We start from the raw sequence: 13026 nt of genomic DNA, 5'->3' as shown, positions 1-13026 counted from the left end.
TGACTGGTGCTTCTGATGGAAATTCTTGTCTCATAAGTTGAGCATTTGCTGTCATCAGATTAGCATCATTCTCCAGTTGGTTAAATGCGACGGTCTTATCAAAAATATCCAGACTGGTTGGATTGAACTTGGCTCTCTGTGTTCGAATGATGTGTCAAAGAGTGCTTTCCCGTAGCCTAAGTTGAACAAACTCTCTTCTGTTCAAGGCTCTAAACACCATTCTTGTTTCAGCCCATTCAAGAATTTTATCTTCAAAGACTGCAATTTTGTCCAGTGTGTTCAATTCCTTGATTTTGTTGAAATGATCCTCAATCCGATGAAATACCCATCTGTCAAATGACTTCATTTTTAGATCCACATTTTTTATAATGTGTTCAGCAGTCAGAACAATAATCCTTTGAATGTTTGACAGTAGATTTGGTACATCATCAGGCTGTTTGAAGAATCCGGACTGAAGCATGGATACATTAAGTTGAGTCACTGGTGGAACAACATCTTCTACCATAGAAAGAGGAATAGCTGGAACTGGTGCAGATGGAATAGGCATTGGAATCCGAGGAATCCTGACTATTCTTCTTCTTTTCTGCGGATGAGGTTGAATGATGGCAGCAGTAGTAATTTGATCTGATTCAGAAGATTCGGACTCAGATGAAATTGCTAAAAATTTTCTCTTTGTTGTAGTCGTCCTTCTATGAACTGTTCTCCTTGTAGGCGTAGCTTCCTTTGTTGATGTGATGGCCAATAATTTAGATTCATCCTGGAGCGTTAAGTCTTCAATCTTATCCGAGTGAGATGAACCATGCTTGAAAATAATCAGCTGTTTAGCTTTGTATACATTAATGGATCTTTCATTTAAAGTCTTGTGCGGATGAAGTGCAGAAGAGGGTCCCATATGGACATTCAGATCATTCAGAATATCTCCGATTTGAACTGCAAATCCTTGAGATTGTTCTGTAGGTGTAGTTATCATAGCAGATAGAATATTGAACAGAACAACTGACCAATTTACGGTAATACCATCAGATATAGCAACCATAACATCAAATTTCTCAGATGTAATTGCATCGAAAGAACCTGCTTTGGCCAAAAGAGATTTGGCCACAATATCGTGCAGAATCCTGAATTCCATCTTCAATTCCTTCTTCTTGCATGGAATGCGAATTGACTTGTTTGTCAAGGAGTACATGCTCTTCATCTGCTTCTTTGTTTCAGCAGAGATTGATGATAAATCAGTTATACCCTGTCTCAGCAAATCAAATGACGAAGTGAAAAGGGTAGAGGTGATGCGGACAGATTCTCCACCAAGACTTGCAGAGATGGAGTCGTCTTCAACTTTGGCCGTCTGAAAGAATTTGGGTAGGGCTTGCTTGTAAAGCAATTTCCCGCCTTCGAAAAATTTCCGCAGCCCAGATGCTTCAATCGTTCTGAACATATCCACCAATCCTTGATCGTTGTTCCATCTGTTGAGCAAGGGTATGAAATTCGAAAGGATTTATACAGGAGAAGGGTGTTTGAGTGCGGAATGAGGATGTGGAATTTCCTTGATTCCATTCGCTGTCCTCATCCGAATCCTCCTCCGGTGACTTAGGCAATTCATCGTCGAAATTGTGCTAGGATGCAGTGGTGTAAAATCATGCTAGGTACTCATCGTGCTAGAGATGTCTTGAAGTCTTCTGGAGTTCGTCTTGTCATTCTCCTCACAGAGCGAGATGAAATGCAGAACATTTTCTTTGAAGATGATGTCTGCAATGGTCAAGGCTCCCTAAGTACTTGGATGATCAACTGGAGCCATGAGATGCGTAGAAGAATAGATCTAGCTCGTATAGCTTATGAGACAAATCAGTGAAATGTAATAAGTTTTATGTTCTTTATCTGTTAAATGTACTGGAACGAGTAGATATAAAAATTAAGTGTTAAGCAGATATTCCCCCTAAACATGTGATTTATTTAATCGATATCAACTAAACCAAGAACATTTCGAAAATAAGAGAACTTAGCGTCGGGTAATGGTTTGGTGAAAATATCGACAACTTGCAAATCGGTTGAAACATGTTCCAGACGAATATCTTTTTTTTGAACATGATCTCGAATGAAATGATGACGAATATCAATATGCTTCGTTCTGGAATGTAGAACCGGATTGTATGTGATAGCAATTGCACTTGTATTATCAAAGAAAATTGGTTATTCAGATGAATCAACACCATAATCTCTAAGTTGTTGTTGTATCCAGAGCAATTGTGCACAACAACTTCCAGCGGCTAAGTATTCTGATTCTGCTGTAGATGTAGCAATAGATGTTTATTTCTTACTGAACCAAGAAATAAGTCTGTCACCAAGAAATTGACAAGTCCCACTTGTGCTTTTACGATCAATTCTGCAACCTGCATAATCTGCATCTGAGTAACCAATTAGATTAAAACTAAAATCTTTTGGATACCATAATCCAACATTCTGAGTTCCCTTGAGATATTTTAGTATTCTTTTTGCGGCAATATAGTGAGATTGCTTCGGATCAGATTGAAATCTTGCACACAGACCGACTGAGAACATAATATCAGGTCTGCTTGCTATCAGATAGAGTAAGGAACCTATAAGTCTTCTGAATAGAGTTTGATCTACCGAAGGTCCAGCTTCATCTTTATCCAATTTGATTGAAGCACTCATTGGAGTACTAGCAACAGAGCAATTCTCCATTCCAAACTTCTTTAGAAGTTCTTTTGTGTATTTGACATGGTTAATGAATATTCCCTTTTCCATCTGTCTGACTTGCAATCCCAGAAAGAATGTTAATTCTCCCATCATACTCATCTCGAATTTGTCCTGCATAATCTTAGAAAACTTTTTGCATAATTTGGGGTTAGATGACCCAAATATGATATCATCAATATATATTTGTACTAATAAAGTATGATCGTCTTTGACAAACTTAAAAAGAGTTTTATCTACAGAGCCAATAGTAAAATCGTGATCATTAAAAAAAAGTGAAAGAGTATCATACCAAGCTTGTGGAGCTTGTTTTAACCCATAAAGAGCTTTATCTAGTTTGAATACATGATCTGGATAAGTTTGACTTTCGAATCCTGGGGGTTGTTCTACAAACACTTTTTCTTGTAGAAGACCATTTAGAAATGCGCTTTTAACATCCATCTGGAATACCTTAAAATTCTTGAAAGCAGCATAAGCAAGGAAAATTCGAATAGCTTCAAGTCTAGCTACAGGAGCAAAGGTTTCGTCAAAATCAATGCCCTCTTCTTGTCTGTAATCCTGTGCTACTAATCGATCCTTATTTATTACTACATTACCACTTTCATTGAGTTTATTTTTAAATACCCATCTAGTTCCTATTATAGATTTATCTAAAGGTCTAGGAACTAAATGCTAGACAGAATTTCTTTCGAATTGATTCAATTCATCTTGCATGGCTTCTATCCAATTAATGTCAAGAAGAGCTTCTTCTACTTTCTTAGGTTCTATATGAGAAATAAAAGCAGCATGCATGAATTCATTAATCATCTGACCTCTGGTTCTCAAAGGTGCAGATGGATTACCTATTACTAGGTTTGGTGGATGAGTTTTGGACCATCTGTAATTTGGACCAAGTTGATCTGAGTTTCCTTGTTGATCTTGATCATCGTGATGTGCAATATGATATGTGTTTGTAGTAATCTCATTCTCAACTGGTGGTTCTTCTGGTCTCTGTTCTTCAACTAGATCTGGTTCACATTGAATATTTTGTATGATCTGGATTTCTTCTTCATCATCTGAATCAAGCTTTGCATCCTCAATTCTGTTACTGAGATCATTTAGGCTTGAAGAATCATTAGTGACAGATGTTTCATCAAAAACAACATGTATAGATTCTTCAACTGTTAGAGATTTAGTATTATATACCCTATAAGCTTTACTAACAGATGAATATCCAAGAAACAAACCAGCATCTGATCTGACATCGAGTGCAGTCAGATGAGTCTTACCATTGTTGTGAATGAAACATTTGCAACCAAATACCTTGAAGTATGATATCACTGGAACTTTACCATACCAGATCTCATAAGGTGTTTTTCCAACTTTCTTATTAATCATTGATCTGTTCTGAGTGTAACAAGCTGTGTTTACAGCTTCTGCCCAAAACTTTTGTGAAATACCTGAATCAGCAATCATTATTCTGGCAGCTTCCTTTAGAGTTCTATTTCTCCTTTCTGCAACACCATTTTGTTGTGTCGTTCTAGATGCTGAATACTCATGCTTGATTCCATGATTTTCAAGATAAGTAGACAGAGTTTGATTTGTAAACTCGATTCCTCTGTCACTTTTAATTTTATCAATCGATTGAGATTTCTCATTTTGAAGTCTTAAAAGGAGTTTAATCAATTGGGTGGCAGTTTGATCTTTGGATTTTAAAAATATCACCCAAGTGAATCTTGAGAAATCATCAACAATAACCAAGGTGTACTTCATTCCCCCTAAGCTTGTTACTGGTATAGGACCAAAAAGATCCATATGCAATAGTTCTAAGCTTTTGGAGGATACTTACATCCTTTGTTTTTAAAAGTTGATCTGATCTGCTTACCTAGTTGGCAGGCAGAACAAATTTTATCTTTTGAAAACTCGATTTTAGGCAGACCTATAACCAATTCATGTTTACTCAGATTGGCTAAAGCTTTGAAGTTCAAGTGATTGAGTCTCTTGTGCCATAACCAATTTTGTTTTACTTTTGCTGCTACCAGACAGACTGAAGTGAATGGTTGATCCGACCAATTGACTTTATAAGTGTTTCCATTTTTTTCACCTGTCATAATGATTAGTCCAGATTGATCTTTTACAGTGCAAGTGTGCTTTTGGAACTCTACGCAGTAGTCATAGTCACACAATTGACTAATACTAATCAGATTGTATTTCAAATTTTCTACGAGTAATACATCTTTAATATGAATAAATTTCCATGGATAAGCTTACCCTTACCCATGGTTGTTGTACCTTTAGAGTTATCTCCGAAAGTAATCTTAGGTCCTGATCCTGGTATATATTCAGATAGCATTCTTTTGTCTCCTGTCATATACCTTGAGCATCCACTATCCAGATACCACACTGTTTGTTTGATCAATTCGCCCTTGTTTTCCTACAAAAAGAAAGTAAAATAACTTTGGTCCTCATTCCTACTTGGGTCCACGATGGATTAATCCCTTTGGAATCCATACTTGGATTATCTTTACAGGCTTTCCATGATGTTGTCCTTTGGGAATAACATATTTATCTGATGACCTGTGTGCTTTGTGTTGTGTGTGTCAGGTGTTGTGATCAGATCGATTATTCCCATTTGAATTCCAATACTTTCTATACGAGCTGTTAGAATGTGTTTTATGTTGAGTTGACGAAGTTCTCTGTCTTTCAGAACTATTTCTAGACCAATTTGATCTAGATCTAGTCCATCCTGACTTAGATCTATCTGGCTCAACATATCCCAGCCCTCTGTGTAAGAGTTTGCTCTGATGAAGTATTGAATATGTCATAGGGATCTCTGGTTCATATATCGTGCTGGATCTCACAAACTTCATATACTTTAAGCCGTTATTTTCCAGACACGATTGAGTGATTGGAGTAGATGAACTTCCTTCATTTGTGTTGTAGCCTAAGCCAGATTTATCTCCAGCTTGCTTTTGCATTCCGGTAAGTTTATCTAAGGATATCGATGCTTTATTCCAAGAGTTTACTAGATCTGTTAATCTCTGATTTTCAGATAAAGTTTCTTGTAGCTTGCTTCTCATATCATTGTTTTCGGTCATTAGCAAATTTATCTGAGCTTTTAGACTATTTGATCCAGTGTACTCATTCGAGTTACTTTGATCTGACTTATCTGTTGTGCTCTTTCCATTTGTTCTGACTTCATCAAACTTAAGAGATAGCATGCGATATTCATTAACCATCTCATTTAATGCATTGATAAGATCTTCCTTACTAAATTCATCAGAAGTAAAGTCAAGTACCTCTCCATCGTCTGGAATGTCAGCGTTATTAGCCATAAGACATTTGACAGCTTCATCTTCACTTTCACTTGACGATGCTTCTGAGTCGGATGAGGTGGAATCTGATTCTGCCCATTTGCTATTGCTTTCATCTGCTAAGAGGGCCTTTTGTTATTTTTTCCTGCTGAATCTTTTCCTTTCTTCCCTTGAGTTCTTTTTTTATGATGTTCTTTTCTCATCTTTTTTGGGTTTGGTACAGTCAGCTATGAAGTGTCCTTCTTTTTCACAGTTGTAACAAGCTCGATTTTCTTCAACTGGTTCTTTTGGCTTGAATCTTGATCTGTTAGCTCTTTGGAAACTGTTGTGATTCTTTCTCATGAATCTTCCAAACTTCTTTACAAATAGTGACATTGCATCGCTATTGATTTGTTCTACAGCCTTAGTTGCTGGAATTTCATCTGCTGCAGTGAGAGCTTTGGTAACTTGTGATGTTGATGTGTCTTCCTCAGTTCGAATTCATAAGCTTTAAGATCTGCAAATAGATCATGTAGTTCGATCTTATTGAGATCCTTGGATTCCCTCATAGCGACTGTCTTTACATCCCATTCTCGTGGCAGAGCTCTCATGACTTTGAGTGTTACTTCACGATTGCTGTAACTCTTTCCAAGTGCATTTAGCTCGATCATAATGCTGCTGAATCTTTCATCAAATTCATTCATTGTTTCTCCTGATTTCATCTTGATATTGTCAAACTTTTGAATAGCCGTCATGAGTTTTTTTTCTTTCGTTTGATCATTTCCTTCACATAATTGAGTGAGCTTCTCCCATATTTCTTTGGCAGTAGTACAGCTTTTGATCTTGCTAAACATGTTTTTGTCCAGAGTTTTGTATAGAATATCTCTGGCAACATTGTCAAGATTGGCTTTCCTTTTATCTTCAAAAGTCCATTCAGATCGAGTCTTTTCTATCATCAGAGGAGCACCTTCAGTAATAGCAACAGCAGTGTTGACTTTCATAATCTTCATTGGTCCATCTGTTACAACGAACCACATATCATCATCCAGTTCTGATAGATCCAGTCATCATAATCTTCTTTTGAAAACATAGGGATTTTGCTAAACGATGTCATAGCTAAAGATGCCATAGTTTAAGAGACGATTCAGGTGATAAGCAAGAACCTCTCTGATACCACTTGTTAGAATCGAAATATGTGGAGAGGGGGGAGGGGGGAATACACAATATAAAATTTTGCGAGTACTTCGATCTGATTTGTAAGAGTCAAACATAAGTTTTGTTTGCTTAAAACTTTTGATCTGTTCGAAAGATCTGAGCAAGTCAGGCGGAAATAATCTTCCTCACAGATTTAATGCCTAATAGTACTAATGCAAATGAAATGAAATAATTGCAGTAAAGAGATAAAGTTGTTTCTGAATGTTCGGAGATGAATTCTCCTACGTCACCCCTTCTTCTGTTTCCAGAAGGATTCCACTAGAAGACTTTGACTTATACAATTCCTTTGTACAAATCCAATCCAATCAATCCTTTGATAGGAACTCCTAGCAATACTCTATTTCGAAGTAGAACAATTTTTCTACTTAGAGTTTACAAAATGAAGCAACAGAGTATGCTTCGATGGTTTGAACTGGGAAGCTGTAGCTTTGATCTGGATCGATTTGTATCTTTGAGCTTGATCGATCTGTGTTGTGTTCTAACTCAGAATATCGAGACTTTGATTTGATGAAATAAGTATCTGAGTTGGTATATTGAGTGAAGGCTTTTTCGACTTTGAATTTGATTGCTTTGTAATTTTCACTCTTGGTCTCCCTGTCTTGAATCTTTGAAATGCTTGAGTATTTATAGTTTCCAAAAGTAGACAGTGAGCCGCCAACAATTTCTGATATTGGGCTGCCAGCATATCTCATAAATAGCTCACAAATCTTGACTTAAAACGAAGGCTGATCAACGTTCTCATTAAATGATTTTGTCGTTTTCTTCAATTACAGCAACGGATAGATTCCTGATGAAGCTTCGATCTGGTTGTTGACCATTTGGTCTTGTGTCAATCGATCCGGTGTAATAAGATCTGTGGAGCTTGATCTGTATCTTGGTTTAATCACGATACTTTGATCTGGCAACTTTCATAGAAATCTTTAGTCTTTAATATTTGATGAGTCCGATTAATTTATTTACTTGGTTTTGTTTTGATTTTGTAATCACCAAAATTCTAGAGTTTGATCTCCAACAGTGTTAGTGGGTAGTTTTAGTGTTAGTGCTTCTTTTTCATGTTTTAATTTTGTGTTTTTTAATTATTTTTTTGTTGTAATTTTTTTTTATTTGGTCCATACTAAGAGACCATGATATGATGTTGTTACATAATAAATAGTAATAGATGGAAGAGCGGATGGATGGATGTTTTGGTCTTTTGGATCTATTAAATAAATGGGTAATCGAATACCAAGATTTTCGGAACTGCGAATGGAGGAGGTTGTAACAAGATAATACTCATACCCGATTATATAGATATATACATATTTAAGTATGTATTTATATTAAAGTTATGTTAATTCTAATTTTTTTTCGTTGAATAATGGTAATTGGATAGAATGAATAAAATTAAAAATATAAAATTAAATGTTATTTTTGTAAGATAATGACGTTGAAATAAATTATTTATAATATTTTTTTTATTATTTGCAATATTTTGTTATTTATAATATTTAGTTTGCTACTTTTTTATTATTAATATATTTCTTATTGTTCTCTTAAGTATTTGGTAAATAAGCGTTTTTTATCGAAATAATTCAAATTTGAAAAAAAATGCAATTATAGATTGTAATAAGATATTTGGATAGAGTATGAATACTCAATTTATGAGAATGAAAGTTGAAAACCCGACGGTAATGATGATTGATATGAGGTGAATACAATAAATGGAGATAAAGACGAAAGCATAGAATTTTACTCGAACCCGACTCTATGTCATTCCTAAAAGTTACATACTTACAGTTTTTTTAAAAAATTAAAAAAAAACACGTCAAGAGATATTTTAGTCAAGTATAAAATTAAATTGCCATGCATTTTTTTTAAAAGTGGGATTTCAGGAAAATAATCATCACATATGAGGGAGCTGCTGGTAGCATATATATAATATAATATTCACTAAGGTATCGTTTGGTACAAGTACAATTAATACTTGTACAACTTATCCTATTCAATCTCGCGTTCTTCTCGTCATATTATTTATCCATCTATTAATTATTTATTTTACATCAATTAAATCATTAATCATTTATCTTACATCAATCAAATCATTGAATTTAAATTACTATATTACTCTTATAAATAATATTATTCATATTTTATTTATTCTCAAAAGGACAAAATGATAATTTATATTTTGAATATAAAATTCAATCAATCAAATCCAATAAACTATAATCTATCAATCAAATCAAATACTAAATTAACTATCATTTTCTATTTATTATATATTACATTATATTACTTATCCAAATATTATTTATTCTATCCTCGAACCAAACGGTGCCTAAGCAGTACATGAAGACAAATTGATTTTAAATGCATTCAAGAACATCATAGCTCATCCAACACCATTGTTCCATAGACTTGGGACGCGCTAGTTTTTGGTGCTCTTGAAATCCATTACATTTGTTCGTGCAAGAGCTCAAGTTTTGAAGGGTGGATATGAAACATATAGGATCAAGATCTCGAAATTCTCCATTCAAATTATTCAGTCAAAGACAATCTAGGATTGCATAACTTTCCATAGCTGAGAGATGTGGACGCTTATCTAGCAGAAATAGGTATTAGGCAAGAAAACATTTTCTTGACATTTTTCCATTTCCAAATTAGCAAAGAATGTTGTCGTTCTGATCCTTAGTGCACACAATAAAAAAATGATCAGAAATGCAATAATTTAACTTTTGAATACCCAAGTCAGTTGCAAAGAATTCTGGAGGACATCATATACAAACAAGAATACAAGATTGACAGAAAATTGTGTAATTCTGGTGACCCCTCTTCGACTTTAAATGGGCATGGAGGGCACAGATTTAAAAAATATGCAGGTTGAGACCAAGGCAGGAGCAAACAAGCAGAATGAGAATTGCATGTTGAACTAAGCATTTGAATAAATGCCTTGAATCCTTCCACCAATCAAACTCGACAGTAGTTTGCAGCCCATGGGATTTTCATCTAACACTCTCATGGTTTGAATTGTTTTGACTTGAGACCATTTTTGGAAATGCTCGTCCGATTTTTTATACTGGTGGGGATGCGCTTTATGAGCACAACTGATGAGTTTTCCTTTACCAATACCTGGGATGGCCTAAAATGCAGTTGTTGTAACTTGTAAGAGATGGAACACACATAAATATGGTACGAAGAGGAAAGATTAGCATGTGTCTTACAAGTCTGCTTGCTTCATTTTCAGAACCTTGCCAAGTTCTTCAGGAGCCCTCTCATGATCTTCTAATTTATCGCTCCGATTATAGACCTGATGTAAAGAATATGCCACGAAAAGCATTCAACGTTATCATGTATTACATGTTGTAGCACATAACTTGGGAGTTTAGACACTCCATTTCTAAATCATACAAAAACGAAGGAGGTGATTTTTAAGAATGCAGAGTAAAGTGAACATTCAAACGTCCTGCGAGTATGATGTGCCAAGTGCCATCCAACAGCTATGAAATTCCAATCAGTTCCTCGAACATATCAGGAAGAGTTGTGCACAACTTGCTTCGGGAGCAAATTGAAAACAAGTAAGAAGAAATCTTCAGGAAACAATTTTGCAATCTAGCAGCCAAAATACTGGACAGTTTTTCCAAGGACCTAAGAGGACTAGTATGATTTAAGACCAGATAATTTTAGAGAAACCAAGTTTTGATCTTCAAATATTGCTTCAAAATATATGCATGAGCCCGTAACTACACAACAAACCACTAATTTAGAACTTTAAAACGATTGGTTTTCTCTACATCATAGAAACACAAAGACCGTATGAATCAGTAAGATATCTTTCATCAATTCTAGGTTATATAAAAAAAAAGCCCAGTATAATGTTATTCCTTCATAATATTTAGTTAGTATACATTTCTAGGAACAAAGAGCCTCCAACTACAAAATGGCTGGGATATTACCAAATAATCTATTCCCTACAACAAGTTATCATAATCTACACAATCTCCGTCATGCTATCACAGTTTATATGCTCCAAACTATATACAATTACTGAAGCACAACCCAGAAGCAAGGTATCACAAACTATAATAGACATCAATACCTGAGTACAGGTGAAATCGAATGGTGCATGTTACTATCTAAATTCTTGAAACAAGACTTCAGCATTCAATAATCATAGGATCACAAAATAATTCTCAACAATAATCCTCAAAACTTACTCTATTCAATGGTGGCTCACACCCTCCACCATACCCATCTTCATCTTGAACCTTGTGCTTTTTCTTTGCTTGTCGATCGTCTTCATCGCAACCACTCACTTTCCTCCTCTTCTTACACCCCGAAATCTCACTCTTCCTCTTACTAATATCCCTAACTTTCCACACATTCTTCTTCCTGAGCAACAACTTCTCAAACTTCCACTGCTCATAGCTCGTGTCAATCACCGTCACCTCCGTTCGCGAAAAACCAGGCAAATCCAGGTCCCGCCCATCCCCTTGGTCTTTCCTCTCATCGGACTCCTTCAAGTCCTCCACTCCGCCATAAGTATCGGCACTCCAGGACGCTGGCTTCGCACAAATCTTCTCCGTATCGAGATTGTTGATATCAGCATTATCCGAAAAAGCACAAACTCTAGGGTTCACCTGTTTGCGGGTGGATCTTTTGACTTTTGTGGAAGAAGAACGAGCATCTCCGAAGTTGAACAGCTCGCAGATGACATTGAACAGTTTGAAATCCTCGTCTTTGGTTGAATCGAAAGTGGGAGGTTTATCGGGACACGGCGTCGGTGCATCGGAGCTGGAAGAATGAGGGTTCTGGAGGAAATCTTCGAGATCGGAGGAGCCGTTGTCCGGGAACCCTTTGGCGTTTCGCAACCGGTTCAGCCAACTCGATCCGGTTTTCCGGGACGAGAATGAGCAGAGCATCGCCGGAGGAGAGTGACGGAGCTGATCAGATAAATAATAAAACTAAAAACAACCAAAATAATCACTTATGTGGTTGACGTGGCAATACAATTTTCATTATGTTTTATTTTTCTTTTTTCTCGTAAAATATTCCCGTAAAATATTAAAACTATATATTTTTCCAATTTTTATGATAAAAAAAATTCATAATATTATGTAATATTTTTCAGATCTCAAACACATCGTCCACATCACATCAGAATACACAATTTTTATCAACAAGTATTGTGATGTGAGTGATTTATTTGAGTCACTAGATATGAAAAGTTTTATAACAATAGCAGGGAATTTTTATAACCACCATAGAACATGTAAATTTTATAAAAGATCAAGGACAATGATGTATATTAAATTTTCGTAGGACGAAAGTTGTGTATTTTCAATATTTCAGAATAGAGTTTGGTGCAAAGAAGAAATAAAATAGGAAAGTAAGTGGATCCCATTCCTTAGTCAGGACCAGGGCCTCACGAAATAGGGGTTACGTTAGGGTCAACCTTAGCAGCAACTTGGGATTTTTTTTTTGATTTAATAAGTCAGGCTGAACTCTTGACCTCGTCGGATCTTGTCTAGAATTAGGATTACAGAAGCCACTCTCGGATCAACATCGTTACTTAGGGCAAGATTAGATCCAGACGCGCTTTGACAGCGAGCAAGATCTTTGAAAAAACCTATGTTCTCATTTATTATTTGTGTTTTACCAGCAGATCTGGCTCACATTCTTTAAAGAAAATGTAATTATTTTTCTTTAATTCCAAAATAAAAGTACTTAATTTTTTTTATTTGAAATGGTAGAAGAAATATTGAAACGACAGAGGAGAAAAATAAAATATAAAAAAAATACTATTGTAATTACTCGTTCCGTCCAAATTATATTTTTTTAATGTTTTCTTTTT

General features: G+C 35.5%; 1 protein-coding gene across 1 annotated transcript; it reads right to left on the bottom strand.

Moving 5' to 3' along the window:
• Nucleotides 1-9894: 9894 nt before the first annotated feature.
• Nucleotides 9895-12109, bottom strand: LOC140866456 (uncharacterized). Its single transcript, XM_073271447.1, has 3 exons — nt 11390-12109; nt 10397-10482; nt 9895-10314 (listed from the first exon to the last, which is right to left on the bottom strand). Exons 1-3 carry the CDS (start codon nt 12092-12094, stop codon nt 10191-10193), a joined length of 915 nt encoding a protein of 304 aa, XP_073127548.1. The 5' UTR covers nt 12095-12109; the 3' UTR covers nt 9895-10190.
• Between the last annotated feature and the right edge of the window lie 917 nt (nt 12110-13026).

Source organism: Henckelia pumila, chromosome 4 (genome assembly GCF_033568475.1).
Source record: "Henckelia pumila isolate YLH828 chromosome 4, ASM3356847v2, whole genome shotgun sequence".
Taxonomy (NCBI): Eukaryota; Viridiplantae; Streptophyta; class Magnoliopsida; order Lamiales; family Gesneriaceae; genus Henckelia; species Henckelia pumila.
This window is presented reverse-complemented; position numbering and strand designations above follow the sequence as displayed.

What these genes read in the sequence shown, in the direction of transcription:
- LOC140866456 (XM_073271447.1), bottom strand. Translation starts at nt 12,094, where the DNA reads ATGCTCTGCTCATTCTCGTCCCGGAAAACCGGATCGAGTTGGCTGAAC. An exon ending in GTGAGCCACCATTGAATAGA is followed by an intron (nt 10,483 to 11,389) that starts GTAAGTTTTGAG and finishes TCTTTACATCAG; the next exon opens with GTCTATAATCGGAGCGATAA. An exon ending in AAAATGAAGCAAGCAGACTT is followed by an intron (nt 10,315 to 10,396) that starts GTAAGACACATG and finishes ACTGCATTTTAG; the next exon opens with GCCATCCCAGGTATTGGTAA.